Here is a 21,429-nt window from a genome sequence, read left to right as displayed (position 1 = left end):
AGGCCTGAATTAATATTGATCAAGGCTGAGATTTAGACATAAGAGGTTTATAAGAATATGGATCTTAGTTGCTTTGGAAAGGTTGCTTCATCACATTCACAAAATAATTCAGTGCTGCTGGCCTCTTAGAAGACTATGCCTTTAAAAACATAAACCCAGTGCCCTCTTCCATAGCTCAGCTGGTAGAGGGAGGACTGTAAAAACCCAGACACAGACATCTCACCTCGCAACATGCTAAGGGGGCTGACGTTTCAAAAAAGGAAACTAGCAGTTGGTAAAACTGACCTAGAGGTTTTTAACTATGGCTACCATACAAGATAAAAACTTTTATTTGTTATCAGGTTAAAGAAAATCAATTTTCATAGTATAGGTTGTCAGATTAACAAGCACATGTGCATTATACGCATCATTGCACAGGAACAAATCACCTTAGCAGGGTGATTGCATACAGAGAAGCATAGGTTATAATAAATACCAAGGATTTCCTGGGGGGGGGGAAAGAGAGGCAAAAAGCAAAGAGCAGATCTAGAATGAGCCACAAAAGAGGTGGGATAACATATTATATATAATAATCTTAGGAACAAAATTTGAATGTGTTCCACAAACAAAACAAAACAAACCCAGAAACACCTAATAACAGAAGCTAGGTCACTTTCTGTCTACTGATAAGTAAGGAAATACATTTTTAGTCATGTTTAGTGTAAGTAAAGAGAGGGAGTATCATGATAGAATGAGGTTATCAATGACAAAACCAAACTTATCCAAATGACAATATATTTGAAACACAAACAAAATGCACCATTTTAGAAATGCTACCTAGAAATCACTGATGAAATCCAGCCAGTGCCCTAGGTATTTATGAGGTGGGTGGGAGAGAAAGATGACGAAAGAAATCCAAGATGATACCTTAAGTATAAAACCAGGTAATGATAGAAGTGGAAAAAGCTGAAAATATGGTAAATATCCTCCAAGAATTCAAGTAAGACTGAAAGAAATTGTATATATGGAATGCTGAGATATGAAAAACATTTATGGAGAAAAAGCTGATAAAATGAAGAATAATTTGAAAAAATATTTCACTTTAATAGGTAAGAGATGATTAAAAATGACAGAAGCACATTAACTTACAAATGCATTAACAAAATGTGGTGTATATAACATGCCCAATCCCAAATGAGAATTTACCCAAACATAAAACCAGATTCACCTTAAGCTAAACATATTTAATCCCACCATATCTAAGAGTTTAAGTTTCAGTATACTTAGGTACCATTTTGAAAAATATTGTCACCTAGGGAGTGCCTGTGTGGTTCAGCTGGTTAAACATCAACTCTTGATTTCAACTCAGATCATGATTTCAGGATCGTGAGATTGAACCCCACTTCGGGTTCTGTGCTGAGCATGGAGCCCACTTGATCTTCTCTCTCAGCCCCTCTCCCCCTCACACATGCTCTCTCTTAAAAAAATTGTTTTTTAAATTTTAAATATTAAAAAAAAAGAAAAGAAAAATATTCTTACCTGTTCAATGACATAAAAGGCAAATTCCAACCTCTGCTTCTGGAGCATTGGAATCAGATGCAAGAAAAAAATCGGAAGATGTTCATGGCGATTACGGAAAGGAATGAGAACTGCCACCTTTAAAAACAAAATGGTCACATATGTAAATTAACATAACAGCAAGCCCTGGAGGTAAAGATAAAAACCTATCCTTAAAAATTTCTGAAGGTTTTAAAGTCATACTTTTATGGATTTTCTCACCAACAGTGAGAAAAAACAGATATGGCCCTTGCCTTTGTGTCACTTACGGTCTTTTGAACCTGGGTGGGGGTGGGGTGGGGCGGGGCATAAGTGGGCTCTGAGAGCCACTCATTTACTTAGATCTTTATCCTAACACCATGAGAAATCTTGTAAATCTAGTAAAGATTTATTAAGAGTGACAAAATCACATTTGGAGATAGCAAAGACCACTATGGAGAGGAGACTAGAGAAAGCCCAAAATAGATTCTGGGAGCTGAATAGGACATTAACATAATTAGTTAAGACAAGGGGTGATGATTGCCAGAACTGTGGAGAAGGCGGAGAAGAGGTACATGAATTGTTGAAACATTTAAGAAGTAAATTAACAGGACTAGATTATGGATTGGATATAAGGAGTGAGGGGAAGGGGTGTGTCAAGAGTAACTTCTAGGTTTTAAAGTAGACCATAAATAATAAATTCATGGCTTTTAAACTGAATTTAAAAGAGATTCCACTTGAGTATATACTATCCTACACATGGCTTATCTGGTCTATAGAGATATGTTTGAGAAAAATAAGGGATAAAACATAGGGGTTTCATAATTATATTGACATTTTTCCTTTAATCGAAATGCACAAATAAATTTTTGGTACATGTTATATGTATTTCAGTGGTAAGATAATACTGAGTTTAAAATGCAATTGATAATAAAATTACATTAAAATATTAAGCTTAACAAAAAGAAGGTAATGTAAGTAGCAGAAAACAGAGAAATGTGTCCTTTATAAATAGCCAAAGAAATGTGTTTCTTAATAATCTAAAGAACAAAAGAAGAAACACATAAATGGAAATTATAGTTTCTCAGCAAATCAATGTTTCTTTTAATAGGAAAAAAGTATTGGAACTCTGAAAACCAAGACTAAAAAACAGCATGTATATAAAATGTGTTCATATAAAATAAGAATAAATGAATTTTATCAATCATCACATATTCAAATTCTCTATTTCCTGAATCTAAACTTTGTCATATAAGCTAAGTTGCCCTACAATTTAGATTTTGCCCTTGAAAAAGATGAAATGTTTCCTAAATATTACTTTTCTAAGCAATTTCTGAGCTAGGTTGAGTTTATTATAATTGTAAATTTTCCAATACCAGTTGAAATTGTTTTTTACAGATTATAAATCCTCAAACCATTGGATTTTCAAAGGACATAACAGTCAAAATATATCTAATTACATTATCTCTGCATCACTCTATATTCTGATTTTAAAATAGAGTCTAAACTGGTTATAACAGAATATTTTGCAGGAACATTGAATCTATGATTTACTGAAATTTCACCTACATCAAATTTTTCCTAGCGAATGAATAAAATGCAAATAACTGAAAGGGCATAGGTTTAGGACCTAATCCTATTTGTAAAATCAGGATGTGACATTAGATACAGTCAACAGAAAATAGTAACTCTTACTTGTGTATTTTATGTTACCAGGATCATAAAGGAGAGAAATTTTAAATTATTAAAATGGTCCTTTATTTTTAAAAGCCCATAAAGAATAATTTAGCATAACTGAGTCTACCCTAGAGACACCACCACTAATTTTTCCCTAATACTGATGAGATAGCAGAAAGACACAAGGGCTGCTATGATGCTGATATGCTCATGTTTATACTGTTTTATATTCAGTACACGGTAGGAAAAGAAAAAGGCTCTGGTTTCTCTGCCAGTCCCACTGGGGATCCCATTCCCTTTTGGTTCATCCATCAGGTACCTCTTGAACCTGAGCACCACGAGGCTGCTGGAGCAGAGCTACCGCACATGTATGAGGCCCTTCTGTCCCCTCCAGCCTCCTGTACCATGGCACTGCTGGCAAGGGACAGCCTCCACTGATGGGGGACCTGTCCACTGCTGGCGCAGTCACAGAATTCCCAAATCAATACAACTCCAAAGCTGTTAGGGAACCTTAGACTCACTCTTAGGTGGGCAAACTGCTATGAAAAGTAAAAGGGGAGCAAGGAGTCAGATGGCTATAACAGATCCCTACCACTGGCCTTATCTGAAGTGAACAGCATGATAACTTCTGCAGAAAGAAGTAAGCGTCAAGCTTGCCCTTCCTCATTTTGGCCACAAGTTAGCTGCCTAAGACATAATGTAAATGGGTTATAAAGCAGATGAGGAGAAGTATAAATATTTAAGGAAAGAAGCTATTAAACGGCTGCTGAGTCCATATTAATTAAATACAATTAGGCTGAGTGATGAGTTGAACATATAAGAATAAACAAAGTCATAGCCCCTAACACAGTCATTTGTTCAATGAAGCATTTAAAATATCAAGAGTTGGTGTCTTTTTTCTTAATCTTATGTGGAAACAGAATATTAGAAAAAAAATTACCAGTGTCTTGACAAATTCAAAATAAGCTGAACTGTTGTCTTAATAGCAAATAAATGTCCTTATTTTTAATGAGACGGTTATCAAATATTTTGAATATGCCTAAAGCAAAGTTTTTATTAAAATAAAGCTAAACAGTATCTTTAAAATTCATTTGGCAGGTCGCTTCTTGTGGCTGTGGAATGACATTCTCAATAGTTTACAATTTATTGTCTGGAAAACGAAGATCTCAGCGTTCTGTAACAATATATTTCAAAGTTTAATAACCTTTGTTTCAGGCCATTTCTTATGTGTGCCTTAATTTGCCGCTTGAGTCACTCTCCTGTTGATGCATCTCCAGTGGAGACACACAACATCTGGTCATGATCTTCTGCAAAATGACACTTCATCTTCATGAATCTCTCCTCACTGCCTCTTATTCAAGCAAAATTATACCATTCAGTCTGCACTCACTTTAAACCACTGATCTTACTGAATTTATGGACCTATTTTTCAAGCTTGCTTATTTTCTCTTATACTCACTATGAGGAGATTAGCAAGAGAAGTGTTTACCACATACATCTTCCTCAGGTTTTTGTCCTACTTTCACACTTCAAGCACACCACAGTGATGGTGTCCCTGAGTGACCCGGCTTCACATCTGCCCCAAGGGCACAAGAGTCTCTGCCATTGACAAAGGGCACAGCAGAAGCTGCTGTGCTCTCAATCTTCTGCCCTGCTTTCAGGTCTATCTTCTCATCCTCCCCATTCCCAGTGTCTCCAGGAGCTTCTCCAACAGGAGGCACTTGATTTAAAAAGCAGGTTCTTTGTCCCTTCCCACCAACAGAATCAGAATGAGCATTATGTTTGAGAATTGTCATTTTTACCAAACACCCTGGGTAGTTCTGAACAGGTGGTGAAGACTCGTCTCTGAGTCACCTGGGACGAGAAATGGAACCCCATGCCTCTGAGCAGATGCGCACAGAGGCAGCTGCCTGGTTCTTTAAGCCTTTAGGTTTTAGGCAAAAGCAGTTTAGCAGTTGTGACATCTGAATGGAAAGGCAATGTCACAGGTGACCACTTTACTTCGGAAGTCTAAAAAAGCATCACCATCTTCCTCTCCCAACCCTCCTGGAAATCAGCTTGCTTCCATAAGACCTCCTACATGGGCTGAATTTCCACTTGGACCTCCAGTGTTCAAAAATACCTGAGAATTGCTGAAACCACTAGATTTAGAAGATCTCAGAACTGATCTAAGTTCTAATTAATTGGTCATCAATGAACTTAGTTGGTATTTTTTTTTTTAAAGAAAAAGAACCTCAAGTATTAAGAATCAAGCTGGCAGCACAGGTTTAACATAAATCTAGTAATCTCTTCTCTCCCTCTCACTCAGCTTTGTTCCAAGACTGGAATGGGACATGATTAGATTGTTAACAGGCTGGGGACAGGGAGAAGAGGGGGAGAGTCCTTGATTAGTTAAATATGGCAAGTACACATCATCTCTGAATGATGTCCACACTTCCTCTCACTCTTTAGCTGCAGAGCTCAGAACTAGAAACTGTATTCTGAGAAGGGTTTGCATAAAGTTGAAATAAGAGCAGCATTACCATACGGTTCCTAAATAAAATAAGCTTATTTTTAGATCCTTGAATTAGATTGCTCCTAGGAACTCCACTTTCAATATTCTCACCCAGTCATTCACAGGGAGTTTAGAGTCTACTAAAATCTCTAAACAGGAATTACTTGTGTGTGTGGTATAGTTTCTCCCAGAAAATGAGAAGGAGAAAAACAAACCAGTGTCTGATATAGGACCAATGAAGAAAGAAAAAGAATACTTAATTTTCCCAATCCCAAATTATTGTACCATAGTACACCATGCAGACTCGAGCAGGATGCTGCACCCCACATAAATACAGCTGAGGACCAACCTCCACGCTACTCCATAGCTATTGAGCTTAATTATGCTTTTTTCCCTCTCATTAGCATTCAATATACACACTCATCACCCAAGGAAGAAAAATAATTTATTTGCCCCGGACACTTTTTAAAAGTAGAATTGTATAAATTAGGCCCTATTTTATATATAAATGTGAGAAAAATCAATCATGAAATATGAAGATACATCTATTAACTGAATCTGACTAGACATCTGTTAAATAAATGATTTGCCAAAATTTGTACTGGAATCCACTGTAAAGCAGCTTTACAACTTGTTTGAGGCAAAAGAACACAAACGTTTATTTAATCATTTGTAAGAAGGCATTTATTTATCTCATAATCTCAACTCAACGGAACTGGGTTTAGTGCTTACCTCACACAAGATAACATGCTCTGCGTTAGAGATGTAGATATAAATAATATACTCCTCAAACACAGAGTTCACGGCCAGAAAAGTCAGAGGGCTTTTATCTAAATTCTCCTCCTCAGCAGTGATTTTGTGTACAAAAAGACAAATATTTTAGCAAAATACGAATATTGAAAAGAGGAATTGAAAACGTTTCCCAAATTAAGGCTATATCACCATCCTTGAGGATAGCACGTTTGATTTCATCATATGTAATTTTCACTTGAATTATGTAAATGTTACTTCCTACCCAAACATCACCACCTTACAGGAATATGCCCTCACTAGCCAACTTCATAGTACTGTGAGCAACTCTGATTTAAATCATAGTTTTCAATTTATTTTAAGCAGCAGAGGCAGACACATTCCCTTATAGGTTTTCAAACAAAACGTTAAGTAGAACTCTGACACGTCAAAAAGATAAAATGCTTGTGCTCCGTCTTCTGAAATAGAGGTGAAGAACCCAAAGTTTTCCTTTGTGTGTCCCACAGGGAGCTCTGAGCTGCCCCTTTAGGATTCTGAGACTCTGAGGGACCCCAGTGTGACACCCAACTGGAAATCACAGTTCCAGGAGCTGGAGGGGCTATGCCTGCCAGTGACAGTACTCATTAGGGACAGCAGCGGGGTGCACAGAAGTCACAGCCTCACTTCCAATGGAACAGGAAAAACAAAATCTGCTTTGCAAGCCAATCTCAAGGGAAGTATTTATTACCAGGATCTCCAAAGGACAACACATGAGCCATACGTTGTAAACAAAAAGGTGTGCTTATAGTCTTCACAAGTAACACTGAGAAATCGTACTGGAACTGTGAATACCTACACATGAGATACAACAATTCTGAGGTCTCAAATTTCCAAGAGACAGATATATTCTGCTATATATTCTGAATCAATCACACTTTTCCTCAAACGCACAATAACAATGTCATCACTTATGAGAAAATTTACCTCACCTTCCATCTGGGCTTACAGTCCTTAGGCCTCCAGTGACCTCCTGGCTCAATATCTAAGTCCTTGGAGAAGAGCTGATGAATTTCATCAAAACTGATTTCACTTACGTTGACGTGGAGGATTCCCCCTGGAAGGTCAAACACGTGAAGAACTGTTTTAATATGAAGCAAGATAGACAACAGTCAGTGGGGTGATAGCATAATTTAGTTGCCAGGACAGTACACAGTGTGTTACTGTTATCACCATGTAATTGTTAGTAGCACCCCCTTTCGGTTTTAGTTTGGATGATAAATTCTATGATTGCTTCACTATCTTTGGCAAATCAGCCAAACAGAAACCAAATTGTTTAATTTTTTTGCTCTGTGTAATACAGTGACTATTTTACTATCCTTGGGAAATATTTGCATGTCATTACAAATTGGCTTATCATAATTTTACAACTCATTCAAGTATTTTTAAACTACTTTTAATTTCAAAGTCATTGACACGGGCAGCATGAGCACATAGCACCTAAGAGTTAATTAAGCAGTCAGGTTGGCAGAGAGCCGCCAGGTCCTACCTTCTGTGTCCTAAGGACACTTTAACTCCTCTGTGCCTCAGCCTCTTTCTCTGTAAAAGCAGATGGTAATACCTGCCTCCCAGTGTGGCTGCATCCACCAGATAAAATGGTGCGTGTGAAGGATCAAGCACAGCGTCAGCCACAGGGGTACACAATATACATTAGCTGTTATTACTGTCCTCTACTTTACTCACATTTCTTGAGAGAATTTGCAAACACAACTCAATACATTTATATTTTTAGCACCCACTCAGTATCCCCTTGTATGCAAACCTGGAAAACTATAGGCTTTTAAGATATTCCTGGCCTACTAGGCACTCGCTCTCTGAATTAACAAGTATATTCCTGGAGGTGTTTTTACTAGTAGCTTTTCTGCTGTATACCACTGAAATAGGAATGACTCTTGGATGGAAAGCCATTCCCATTAATTCAATCAAAAACAGAACTAAGAACTCACCGAACTAAGTTCTGTCTCATTCTTGATCTCATTAAATACGTACCAACGAATGAAGTGTCCCTCTTCAAGTTGTCTGAGCCTCAGTGGCCCTGATGCCACATACAAAATCCTCAGCTCCTCCTGGAGAGAACCCTTTCCCTTCCTCCTGTTCTATATTCTAAGGCTTCACAGCTGCCTCTCTCCCCATCCCTCCCTTCTCCCTAAGGAGGCAGGAATACCAGCAGCTTCCGCTAAGCATTGAGGCATGCCAGAGAGAAGTATTTTAAAATACAAATGCCTACATTTCAAAGGGTGAGCTGGGGGGGGGGGGGGAGGATGTGCAATCTTCTCACATCTGCCAGTTCTCCTGACGATGTTTGTGGTCTTTTATAACCAAACACCCAGCCTTTCCTGTGACAAGATTCACCTAAAGGAAAGAGTGATCTACGGACTCACAGAGAAAGGGCAGGTCACCATGTAAGACTGGTCAGTGTAAGTACAGACTCCACTGACAAAAACAGTATCTACCACCGTAATCAAGTAAAATTCACACCAATAAATCTGATGCATTTATGGTATGCATGATTGCTACCGTGACAGCCATTGGGCTAAATTATAGGCAGTTCACAGAAGTCACCGAAGCTGGGATTCTTTCTGTGCTGTTAACACCGATTTCCTTGCCTATTTTCCAGGTTGACAGGACCCGATCCAGCTGCAATCACCGTTATTGTCAGCGGTTCTCTCCAGTCTCATTTAGTCTGTTATCTCAAACACACATGCACTGGCAAATGAGGAGGCAAGCCTTCCAGCTCTCTTCTCAACAGGCAGGCCACCACCTACTCTCTCTAATGCTCCAGGCCCCCAGAGTTCACCTTCCTTCCAACTGCTGCACCAGGCACATTCCTCAGACTCCCTCAGCAGCTTTCCTATGTGCTTATTGCTCCTTCCTCTGAAATCCTCCTCTCTTACAGTCTGGAGGCCAAAGACGACCCAGGGGCAAGACATTGTCATGCCAGGGGGACCAGCAACGTTACTCTTTGGCGGTGTGGGGGTGGAGGGTAGGAGACAGGCTTCCAAGACAGGACTGCCACCACTGGGAACAGTGAGAGTGTGATCAGAGCGAGAAGAGGAAGAAGAAACAATAATTTAGTGGGGTGCGGTGGAGTCTGAGGAGACAAACAACTCTGTTTTTCTGAGTGGCTGCCTACGCATTTCAAAGTATGATCACCGAACTCACACAAGAGTCTCAACATTTAGATCAGGATGTGACTTCAGGATTCCTGCCTTAAATTCCTGCTTTGTTTTTCCCCACAGCACCTTTTTAAATTATCACTTACAGTTAGGTCCACAAAAAAGTTAAGTGACCCCTGCCCCAACCACTCAACCCTACCCTGCTCTATCCCCTGCTCACTCAACCTGGAACAGAGGACTGTCCTCCTCCCAGCTCACTGTACCTCCTTGCTTCTGGGGTCTGTAAGTAAATCTTGTGACTCCACTTCCTTTGTGTGCTGTACCTTCAGTCAAAAGGACCCCTCGGGTTTGACTTCAAAATGGGAGCTCGAAAGCTGAGGGAGCTACCTGCCAACCCCATGTGGAGGGCTTGTGCTCCCGTATTCAGCAGGTCATAATCTGGGTATTCTTAATTGGATATACCTGCTCTGTTTCTCAACACAATGGGCAAGGAGGATAGCATTGTGGGTGCAGGGTGTATCTCCCTATAATCCTACAAACAGCTACTAACTTCCTCTCCCAAACCACTCAGTCTCCCTGGGAAGGAACCAGTGCTTGCTGGCAGTCTGTGGAATTGCCCTTCACCACTGTGGACTGTGGCAGACAAGTATTGCCACAAATCCCCACCCTAAACTGTCGCTGCTGTTGAAGTCAGACTCCCCTGCAAAGACAACACTGGCAGGCCCCAGCCTGAGGTAGGTGTATTTCCCATGAGTCTCTAAGCAAGTCCCTGCTATGTATCAAGTCTGGAGAGAATTGGCAATACTCATATGTGACAGTCCCAGCACTATGCCATCATGAGCTAAACAGAACACTAGGCCTCTGCCTCCTTTTCCCGGGCAGGGACAGGGGAGGCGGGCTATCAGGTCCTAGGAGCCAAGGAGAGTTCCCTTAGTGCCCCAAGGGGAGGCTGGCACTGGGCCTCTGGTGTCAGCACCTGGGACTAGGGTGTTGGGCTTGGAAAGCCAGCCCTGACACATGAACTCTACCAGGGGCACCGTGGTGCTCTGGGTGGGCAAAGACTGCCAAGGCAAGCACCTCTTATGCTGCCACATTCCTTGCTGGGTCGCAAATGACCCAGCCCCATGGGATGTCAGGAGTCCCACCCCTGGCATGGTACAGCAAAATCAATTCTTTTTTTTTTTTAATTTTTATTTATTTATGTCAGTCACACACACACAGAGAGAGAGAGAGAGAGAGAGAGGCAGAGACATAGGCAGAGGGAGAAGCAGGCTCCATGCACCGGGAGCCTGATGTGGGATTCGATCCCGGGTCTCCAGGATCACGCCCTGGGCCAAAGGCAGGCGCCAAACCGCTGCGCCACCCAGGGATCCCAGCAAAATCAATTCTTACTAAAAGTAGGGCCCCTGCACACATGGCAGCAGGTCCTCCCAAATTCCCAGGTTCTAAAACTAACAGACACTTGTAGGAACCCTGCTCAAAAGGCGTGGGCTGTCTTGAGCAGTATGGCCTATCAACATGCCTAATCACTGGTGCCACATTCTTGAGACTTGGGATACATCAGCTAATGTTGCACTGGTAGAGGTGAATCCTGACCACTTGGGAGGGTTGGCTGGGATAAACCAGAACAGGAGATGGCAGCATGGGAGTCAGGGAAGAGGCAACCTCCATCCCAGGTGTTCCCTGTTACTATCTGTCCAACCAAGACATCCAGCCGCCAGTGTGAAAAGAAACAGACAAGTAACTATACAGGATAGAATTGCCAAGGTTTTCTAGAAAAATCTGCCCATGGGAAGGTGAAGAAGGGTGCTAATTGGCTCAGGTCTTTGGGACTGGTTCCCAGCTGTTGGTTATAGCAATTAAGATGCCTGCCCTGGCTGGAGAGGCCAAAGACCCCAAAATTCACAATTTGTACAAAAAAACAACACAAGGTTTTGAGGGCCTATTTTATTAGAGACACCCTAGAGGAGACTCCAGACTTGTCACCAACAGCACTCCCAAATGAATTGAGCTACCAAGGCAGGAGATGAAAACAAAAAAGGGAATAGATGCTCAGGAAGAGACCTCCCCCACAAGCTCTGGAGTCTGCAGGGAAAAGGAGAAAGCAGCTCTGCTTCTCCTAACCTGAGTTTCTATGGCTTGGCACCAGGCCATTCTATCCATCACAGTTATTATAGCTCAGGTTCACTGTGAGTGGACAAGACTAGATGAAGCATACCTCCTCTTATGTAAAATTGGGAAGGATCAATGGGTATATAATGCTTCCACAGACCCCCCCAGGACCACTTCCAACCCAGAAGGTGCCCTTCAGGCCAGAATCTAAGGAGTTCTTTCTTTAAAGACTGATTTTATTTTTGAAACAAAAAGAATGAGAATGGATGAGGGGAGGGGCTGAGGGAGAGAGAGAAAGGAAGCAGGCTCCCCACTGCAGGGAGCCACCTTGCTGGATCCCACAACCCTAAGATCATGATTTGAGCCAAAACCAAGAGTTTGAGGTTTCACCAACTGAGCTCCCCCCGACCAGGTGCCCCTAAGGAGTTCTTCTTGAAGCTCCCCTCTCAATTATAAGACCATACTGTTACAATTCACAACAAGGTGATATACAGCATAAAAGGCACTAGACCACATCAGTGATGTAGCTAGAAGACATGAAAAAGATAATTTCCCTGAAGGCCAAATCTTGTCTGCCCAATAAAAGCAAATGGCCCCTCTGCTCCTTCAGCTAGTAGGGCTTCCAGGCCCCTTATCAGTCTCCCTGGAGGGGCGGCTCCTGGAATCAGCTTCCTCCCTCATACAATGACTAACAGGCTCCTCTGTGTGGGCAGCTCTGGAGATCAGGGGTCTCTAATCCAAGACAGCTCCAATACAAGTCTGAAGCCTTTGCTCAGGCTTTGTAGGGTCTCCAAAAGACTGCCAGCCCACCATGAGGTATTGGTTTTCTAGAAAAAGGTTTTCTAGAGGCAATGCATGAGGCAATTCTAGAGGCAATTTCATGAGGGCAAATGCTATCACCACTTAGAATCCTCCAGCCCTGGCAGCAGGAACTGGGGTCCCATACTCTGACCTCCGAGAGTGGAAACTACCAAGGCCACTGCCCTATAAACCCAGCAGTTCCCTGGAACTTGTCTCTCCTCTGGGGGCCAATCACCAATATAAGTTCTCTAATTATCCACTGGGACACACATAATAGACAGTTCCTCCCATTCAAGCCTTCCAACAGTCTTAATATTTGTATACAATAGGCAGAAATCAGAGCTCATTTTGGGGGGTCGCTATAATTGTCAGGCATGTTACCAGGCTCAGTGAAGGCTGTTTCCAAGTTAGTGGCCTACCAAGCTGATTTACTGACCCCGTTCCCATTCGACCAGCAGAAGGGCCCCATGCATCCCTATGGCTTGCTGGGCCTCTCTGATGCTCACTGCCTTCATGCAGGACATTTTGCAGTACACTATGTGATACTTGGCAGGAGCCCCTCCCCCCTCCCCCCGGGCCCTTTATACTCTTCCATATCTGCCCAGGCACCACCACCGCATGGATGAGTATGATCTACACCTTGTCCCAAGGAGAACCACCCCTATGGTCTTGGCCCTCAAGGCCCAACCATCCAGGGGGACCCTCCAACTTATTTTGGCTTCCCTGATTAAGCAGTTCGTGTCCACTGTGGGTCCAGTGCCCTTGGGCCATCACCCATGTGGCTCTCCGTATGTCCACTTCATCACTCAACCTCCAAAGTAACTGCCTCCGTGCCAGGCCCCAAGAGTCCCATCTACGCCTACCAATGAACTTCAATCTCCCTGGAGCTACCCTTACAAAACACTGAACAGACCCCATCCATCACTCTGCCCCATCACGTCAAAAGCAGACAGAATTTAGCCCCTTTACATCAGGCCGAGGTCTGCTGCTAACCCTCACTGGGACTGGGATAGGTGCTGGCACACAAGGACAACTTAACTTATTAAGACAAACACCAACCTGTCAGCCACCCCACTGAACACACTGGGCTATCACACCAAAGACTAGCCCTGATACAACAACATGATTCTTTAGCACAGACAGTTCTAGATTACCATTCAATTTTAGCTTACCTACTGGCCAGGGAAGGAGCCGTAAGTGCTGGCAAGCCCACCTGCTACATGTATATTAATAGTTCTGGAATGCTTCAGACAAATTTATAAAATATGGGCCTACAGGTACAAATATTCCATAATCTCATCCAAGTGTTTGATCAAATGTCTACTTTAGCCTTTTCTGGGGCTTTGGTTTATTTTCTTGGCTGGACCCCAACAAACTGGGGTGGTGGTTACGGACAGCATTTTAAATTGCTGTTTGTCTATTGGTATTGTTGACTGGCATTTTTGCTTTGTTCAAGTGTTTCATGCTCTGGGTGACCAAAACCCTCCCAGTGGCTTGTAATATCTCTGCTGTCCAGGCAGTGCCTATGATTTTCCCTAAAGATTAATGTCTAGGCATTATGGAGTCAATTGTGATGAGAAAAACAACTATTGTTCTTCTGAAAAAACAACTTTGTTTTTCTGAGTTGCTGCCTAGGCATTTCGAAGTATGATAACCCTGCTCACACCCAGAGTCTGGATACTTAGATAAGGACTTCAGTTTAGGATTTCTGTCATAAATTCCTGCTTTGCTTTTGCCAGGCACATATTAAAATTACCACTTAGAATGAAGTCCACAAAAAGTTAAATGACCTCTGCCCCAACCACCCTGTAAGTGATAGGTGCTGGCTACCTTGCTCTACCTCCTGCTCACTCAACCTGGAACAGGACTGCCTTCCCCCAGTTCACTGCGCCCCCTTGCTTCTGGGATCTGTACATAAGTAAATCTTGTGACTCTACTTCCTTTGGGTGGGTATACTGAAACCGCACCCTCAGTCAAAAGGACCCCATGGGTTTCATTTCCCCAAAGTGGGAAGTCGGATGCCAACCCCATGTGGGTGGCTTGTGCCCCCTCATTCAGCAGGTCATAATCTGCATATTCTTAATACACTAGCTCCCTCTCCTCAACACATGGTATTGGGGAAAAGATCTCATGCACAGAAAGTGAAGGGAAGGGGCATATTACAGAGAATAGGCAAGAAGAGGCACTGAGCAGCTGAACTGCTGGTGATGTGGTTCCCAAACAAACCTCAAGAGAAAAAAATCTCTCAAGGAGAGCCTGTGGTCAGGGAGGACTTTAGGTTCTCCCACCACCGCACTCACTAAAGCTACTTTCACCCCCTTTACATACTGGATGTGCCCTCAAGTTTCACTCAAAGAAGTGTTCTGGGGCTTTAAAACCAGGAGAGGATACATCTTTCTTACTTGTAATGAATTAGGCAATCAGGCAGGCTAGCCCCCTTTATTTCATTTGTTGAGATTTCAAGGGCAACAGAAGGAGCCACTGAACTCCACAGAGAATCCCCAAGCTTCACTCCGTGCCTGTGCTATTCCAATGAGAAAGTGTGCTCTTTCCCCAGTTAGGAATTAAAAGGTCGAAAAATAAATCTATTTGCTGAAATCAATTTATCTGGCAGTGCTATCAGCACACAAATATAAATAACGTAATTATCAAATCTTGATTTTCATTGTTTGGAAGACAGAAGTGGGATTAGAAAGGGAAGAACAGAACTGAGTGCCTGAAAAGAGGAGGGGCTGCCAGTTAGCTAGAGGGCCAAGTGGAGGAATGAGAGTCAACTGTAAGCTATCCATTAGTCTTGGCAACAAAGCCTGCTTGCCAAACTATTTCTTCCACATCTGAGAAAAACTTACTTGCATCATTGATTATGTACAACATTTACTATAATTTCTTAATGCTGAATTAGCAAGACATGTGATAATACAATACCACACAGTTTGGAAACCTCAATGGGTCTGGGGTCTGTGAGGTACATGCAGGCCCAGACTATAGGCTCATGGAAGTGTGCATTGTAACATATCACATGACATGACTTAAGATATTACTTTTTTTCTTTTTTTTTTTTTTAAGATTTTATTTATTTATTCATGAGAGACACAGAGAGAGGGAGAGACACAGGCAGAGAGAGAAGCAGGCTCCATGCAGGGAGCCCAATGTGGGACTCGATCCCGGGACTCCATGACTATGCCCTGGGCTGGGCTGATGGCAGGCACTAAACCACTGAGCCATCCAGGGATCCCCCCTTCTATTAAAATATAATTCTTGGGGATCCCTGGGTGGTTCAGTGGTTTAGCGCCTGCCTTTGGCCCAGGAGTTGATCCTGGAGTCCCGGGATCGAGTCCCGTGTCAGGCTCCCGGCATGGAGCCTGCTTCTCCCTCTGCCCATGTCTCTGCCCACCCCCCTCTCTCTCTACGTCTATCATGAATAAATAAATAAAATCTTTTTTTAAAATAAAATCTTTAAAAAAATAAAAAATATATATGTATAATTCTTAAAAGAATAGTCAGTACATATGAATTACCTATGTTTACATTTTTTTCTTACATTTCAAGTAAGATATTATCTCTAGCCAGAGAGTTGTTTTCCCTATAAATCAACAGCTTTCCATGACTACTGCACTTGGTTTAGGGCCTATGATCTATTTCTTGGTATCTAAAGTCTAATTCTAGATAACCTGGCTTTTTATCACCACTTTACCCTTAGGGTTTCAAATGTGCACAGCCTAACGATCTGATGACAGTGTTGAGAAAGACCTGAATTTCCTGAAGAAATATCCTATCGGGTGAATTTCACTCCAAAGTAAAAAAATGATTTTTACGATAAGAGAGCACATACTCTCCCTTACCCTCTGGGCTGCTGCCTGAGCACAGCTCAAGGCTTATTGGTTATATCAGTCATCTTGTCCCCTGTTACCCACTGCCCGCCTTGGAACCAACCCTAGAAACTGCCTATTCCCAATGGGGAATTACTTAGGCTTCTCAACTTCTGGAATTTTGTGTCTGTTTACACAATTTCTAATTCAACTACTCCTGAAGTGACCAAATCTAAGATTTTTTTTTTTAAGATTTTACTTATTTATTTAGAGAGAGCATGCAAGCAGGGAGAGGGCGAGGTATGTGTGTGGGGGGAGACAGATTCTCAAGCAGACTCCTTACTGAGCATAGAGCCTGATGCAGGGCTCAACCTCATGACCCTGAGATCATGACTTGAGCCAAAGCCAAGAGTCGGATGCTTAACAGACTGAACCATCCATGTGCCCAGAATGCCTGGACATTGGGCAAATGAATGAACAAATCAATGAATGGGTAGGAAGGGCGAAGCCAGCCATGTTCAAATTCTTTCTCACCTCTCTTTCTTCTGCTTTTCCTTCCTACCTGTATCCCCACCCCTTGGCTCCATCAGGTGTTGAACTATACCTATAAGACATTTGTGCCAAAGGTGTCCCACATGTAGATGACCCAAAACAATAGCCCCCAGAAAGCCCAAATTCTCATCCCCTGCCCATGACACCTTACACTTATGGTTTTGTCTCGCTTTACTCTGAATGACTAACTGGAGCATCCAGGTAACAATCTTTGCTTTTTGTCCCCACTTTTCCCTTCTAACCCACCCAATGAGCCTTTAATCCACCCCTGAAAGCCTCACAGCTTTTATCACATTCTTCCAAATGGTTCTCCTCATCCCTGACTATTGAGAAGCTGACAACCTCCTCCAGTGTCATAATTCACAACTATTACTTATTTCTTCAACTCTGACACATGCACTTGTATATGTTTTAGCATCCTGACATAGGGACATAACTCACAATGTGTGCATTTAATGGACTGCTGCTTCCTTGTTCCCAAAAGTCATTATAAAATAATGATGTGTCTTGTAAAGAAAATACGGTATGTCATATACTCCTCCCAGGATTTCTGGAACCATTTCATCACCAAGAAATTTCCATATGCAGCACCTCAGTGTTTTTTCTAGAATACCACCTCACTCCTCATCTTAAATGAACAAGTGTTCTTCCTTTAAAACTGTGCTAAGTGCTCACTTTCCTAGGTCCATAGTCTTAGAGTCAGGGATAAAAGAAGGTATTCTGCAGACTTACACTTACACTTTACAAAAAAATGTTTACTTTCTTCTTTCATAAATTGACCTCCTTTGAAGTTCATGATTGCTAATCATACCACCTTCTAACACCCAACCTTGTTTACTGGCAAGGAGGGACTGTCCCCTCTCCCCTTCCTGTACATCATCCTTATAAGCCCGGATCTGTATTCATTCCCTAAGCTTCACTGTCACCTAGAATGACTAGCAGTGTCAAAGTTGAAAGCCAGTCAGCTCTAGCTTAAAATTTTCTCTGCTAAAAAAAAAAAAAAAAAAAAAAAAAAAAAATTTCTCTGCTAGATCCTCATTTTTCCCATCTATCTGGTCTTTTAATAAAGCAGCTCACTAAATTTGGTGGTATGGCTAAGAATCATCGAGCATGGCTGTTTAGAATGAAGGTTACTGGCCCCATTCTCAAAGCTCCTAGGTCAGTAGACACCCCTGGATTACGTTTGCAGCCACCCAGCTTTATGTGAACACATTTCACCTGCTGGAATTGCCGATCACTGAGTCCTGCCTTCCAGAGGAAGAAGCTAAAACCCACTTTCCCATCCTCCCTAGCAGCTAGGAGCAGTCACGTAACCACATATACCAGCACGAACATTAAAACAGAGGAGAATAACATGAGGACATGGGCACTTTACAAAACTACCTTTTCATAAACACAGTGACAGCAGAAGCTTCTAGCTTTAGGGGCACCTCTGGTCTCCAGAGCTGAGCACTGTGGTGGAATCTATGACCTCAGCTGAGTGAAAGCAAGAGATGCTTCACACAGTAGTCTGGGCCTCATTGTGGCGGCTCAGCCCCTAAAGCTAACTCTGGCCACCCAGGTTTTCTGAGGACTGCCTGAGGGTGAAACTGTATTCTGGGGTTTGCAACCTGGAAATCTGATGTTCTCTATGGATCTGGAGTTTGGTTTAGAGGCTTACATTTTTAACCAGTATCTGGAGCTGCTTCCGGTGTGAATGATCCCCAGACCACACTTCTAGAAACACTGCTCCATGAGTTTTACCCAATGACGGCACCTTGTAATGGACTGAATGTTCATGTCCTCTAAAATTCATATGTTGAAATCCTAACCCTCAACAGGATAGTATCAGGAGGAGGGGCCTTTGGAAGGTGATTAGGTCATGAGGACAAAGCCTTCATAAAGAGGATTAGGGGCCTTATAAAAGAGATCCCAGAGGGATCCTTCACCCCTTCCACCATGTGAGGACATAGTGAGAGGATGGCCATTTGTGAACCAAGAATTAGGCCCTCACCAGACCCTGAATCTGCTAGTACTTTGATCTTAACACTTTTAGTCTCCGAGACTGTAAAATAAATACTTCTTGTTTAAGCCATTCAGTCTATGGTATTTTTGTTTTAGCAGCCCAAAAGGGCTTAGGACTAAGCCACACCTATTCACTCACACATACTATTACTTCCCCTCTCTTCCTGACCCGACACACCTGATCAATAACTGTCCATGCTTGAATCCTCTGTCCAATAAATACCACTAAAGAAAAATCACATAAGCACATACACTAATCTCATCGTAAGGGATAGTACCTAACACACTATCTTGAAAAAAGTAAGCTCTCAACAAGAACAAGTGTCATAATATTTGTGCATTTTAACCCTCTAGGGTTGGTGTGTAGAGGGCTCTCTTGGCTAACCAGTTAGTCACCTTTAATTTATGATTAGTTGACTCTACTTTTCATTCCCTGCAACAACTTTTTAAATATTTACCTCTACCTTTCATGCTGCTCAGTGCTTCCTGGTAATCCTCTCATATGTATGTGGCCTCTCATTTTATTAGGAACACAGAAGCAACAGGCATGAACCCCTTCACTTTCTCCACCTCATCTCCAAATGAACTGTTCTCCCTCAGGGGAGAAGCGGTTCCTATTTTCCAAGGCTAATTCTTTGACCTGAGCGTATTTCTGTTCCCTGTAAGTTTCTCCAGAATCTGGCTCCCCATATCTTGTCTCTCTGTGATGCCTAAAACTTGCTCAGGTCCGCATTTCCCCAAATAGTTCTTCCCTCACCCTCACCTCTTCCAGATACTTTACCCCCTTCTGCTTCCCTTTTCTACTAATTTTTTTTAACCAACTAGTTTTCATACACCTTGGAGTCATTTCTCCTGACAGTATGTTTTGCCTCTTACCCTACCTCTCTACTGAGACTGTGCTTGCTGTGACCCTGCTTTCTTCATGCATGTCACAAGACAGAACAGTCTCTTCTTGAAACTCTGTACTCGTTGGCCTCTGGGAGCACATTTTCGGGTTCCTCCATGCCCCTGACTGTTTCCCTTCTTCTACTGATGACCCCCCAGCCCCGCAAGTGCCAGTATTCTCCAGGGACCCAATCTCGGTATTCCTGTCTCTCTTCCTCTATTTCCAGCCTTTATCTCTCTGATGAAATTCAGACCCCACATCAACTCTCCTGAGCTTTAAATAAAATGGGCCCAACTCTAACTTCCTCATTAACTTCCCCATTCTCCAAATGTGATGTTTATCCTGCATTACATGTCTCAGTTAACAGTCACCAAGCCAGAAACCTGCTCATGAACCCTGATCCCTCAGTTGGTCACCTCATCTGGCCAATGGCACCCCTTGGCGCTTCTCTTTGGTGCCCCACCCTCTCTCTCCAATGCCCTGGCCTTGTAATTTGCTCTTGTCATTCCTCTTGGCCCCCTCAGAAAGCTTCTCACTGGTCTTCCAGATTCTAATATTTTCCCATTCTCAGCCATTTTTCAACTTGACATCACAATAATCTTTCTGAATACCATCTTAGTCACATTATTCATCTGCTTAAAGCAGTGGTATTTTGTTTTATCCTTTTTTTGCCCCTGACCTTTTGAAAGCTGCGCACTCTCACCCTAAGATATGCACACAGGCCATAAATTAACCCTTGGCATGTATGTCCAGGGGCTCTGCTCCCTCTAAGGTCTCACTCATGGATGCCCAGGGATTTGTGGAACCCAGATGCCCTCAAGGCCCCTCACCTCCCCGTCCAGACTCACTGTCCACACGCCCTCGCACATACCTGCCCTGGTCACAGCAGACCATCCTCTATTCTCAAAACACAGAACCTTTCATGCTTTGACACTGGTTACCTCAACTACCTACTGAACAACCTTGCAAGACCCAATTACAACATCCCCTCTCACTGACGTCTCCTTTCCCTTCTAGAATGAACCACTGACTCCTACTAACACACAGTAACCCATTCATAGCAATGAGCACACTGCCTTTCTCTGAGTGTGTTACCTGCTCTGGCTGATAGAATTCAGCTTTGTTTCTCCTCTGCCTGTCCCTGTGAACAACCCAAGGCCACTACATACGCAGTCATGGCTTACTCTAAAATGGCTCCCACCTCTCTTTTGACAATAAATACATGCATAATGGTTTGTCACATTAAGCATTCTTTGAGCATTCTGAAGTGTATCTACCTTTTCCCTCTTTGCTGATTTTCATTTGAATTATTTAAACTCTTCTCAAAAAATCCTTACAGCTTGTGTTATGTTCCTAAGTCTAACAACTATAGCAATTATCAGGGTCAAACCATAAAGAAAACTATTCCACAAACAGTAAGAACAAAATATATGAAAGTTGCTGCAAATGTATTTTATTTGAATTAAGAGTTAAAAGATAAGAAAACTCCAGGTAAGCCTGTCTTCATTTTAATGCAAAGTATATGAATGACATTTTCTAGCTCTACTTCACTCAGAAAAATCAAAACATCCACTCTAAGCACTTATTATTTTCTAGCTCTAAATAAAGTGAAATTTCTTCTTTACTTTGCAGCATGGAGAGTCTCACATAAATTTAAGAAAGCTGCAGGGTGCCTGG

General features: G+C 42.3%; 1 protein-coding gene across 2 annotated transcripts in view; it reads right to left on the bottom strand.

Annotated features, from left to right (window-relative positions):
• The window catches only part of B4GALT6 (beta-1,4-galactosyltransferase 6), a 68,179-nt gene that overhangs the window by 13,076 nt on the left and 33,674 nt on the right, over window positions 1-21,429 (bottom strand). The window contains exons 5-6 of one of the 2 annotated variants that reach the window (XM_055324286.1): window positions 7,405-7,553; window positions 1,519-1,635 (exon numbers count right to left, since the gene is read on the bottom strand). In XM_055324286.1, the coding sequence (XP_055180261.1) occupies window positions 1,519-1,635; window positions 7,405-7,553 (266 nt within the window). The remainder of the gene's footprint in view (window positions 1-1,518; window positions 1,636-7,404; window positions 7,554-21,429) is intronic. The other variant, XM_055324287.1, reaches the window with a different exon arrangement.

Source organism: Nyctereutes procyonoides, unplaced genomic scaffold (assembly GCF_905146905.1).
Source record: "Nyctereutes procyonoides isolate TBG_1078 unplaced genomic scaffold, NYPRO_anot_genome, whole genome shotgun sequence".
NCBI lineage: Eukaryota > Metazoa > Chordata > Mammalia > Carnivora > Canidae > Nyctereutes > Nyctereutes procyonoides.
Note: the sequence above shows the minus strand (reverse complement) of the source record. Positions and strands in the feature narration are given on the sequence as shown.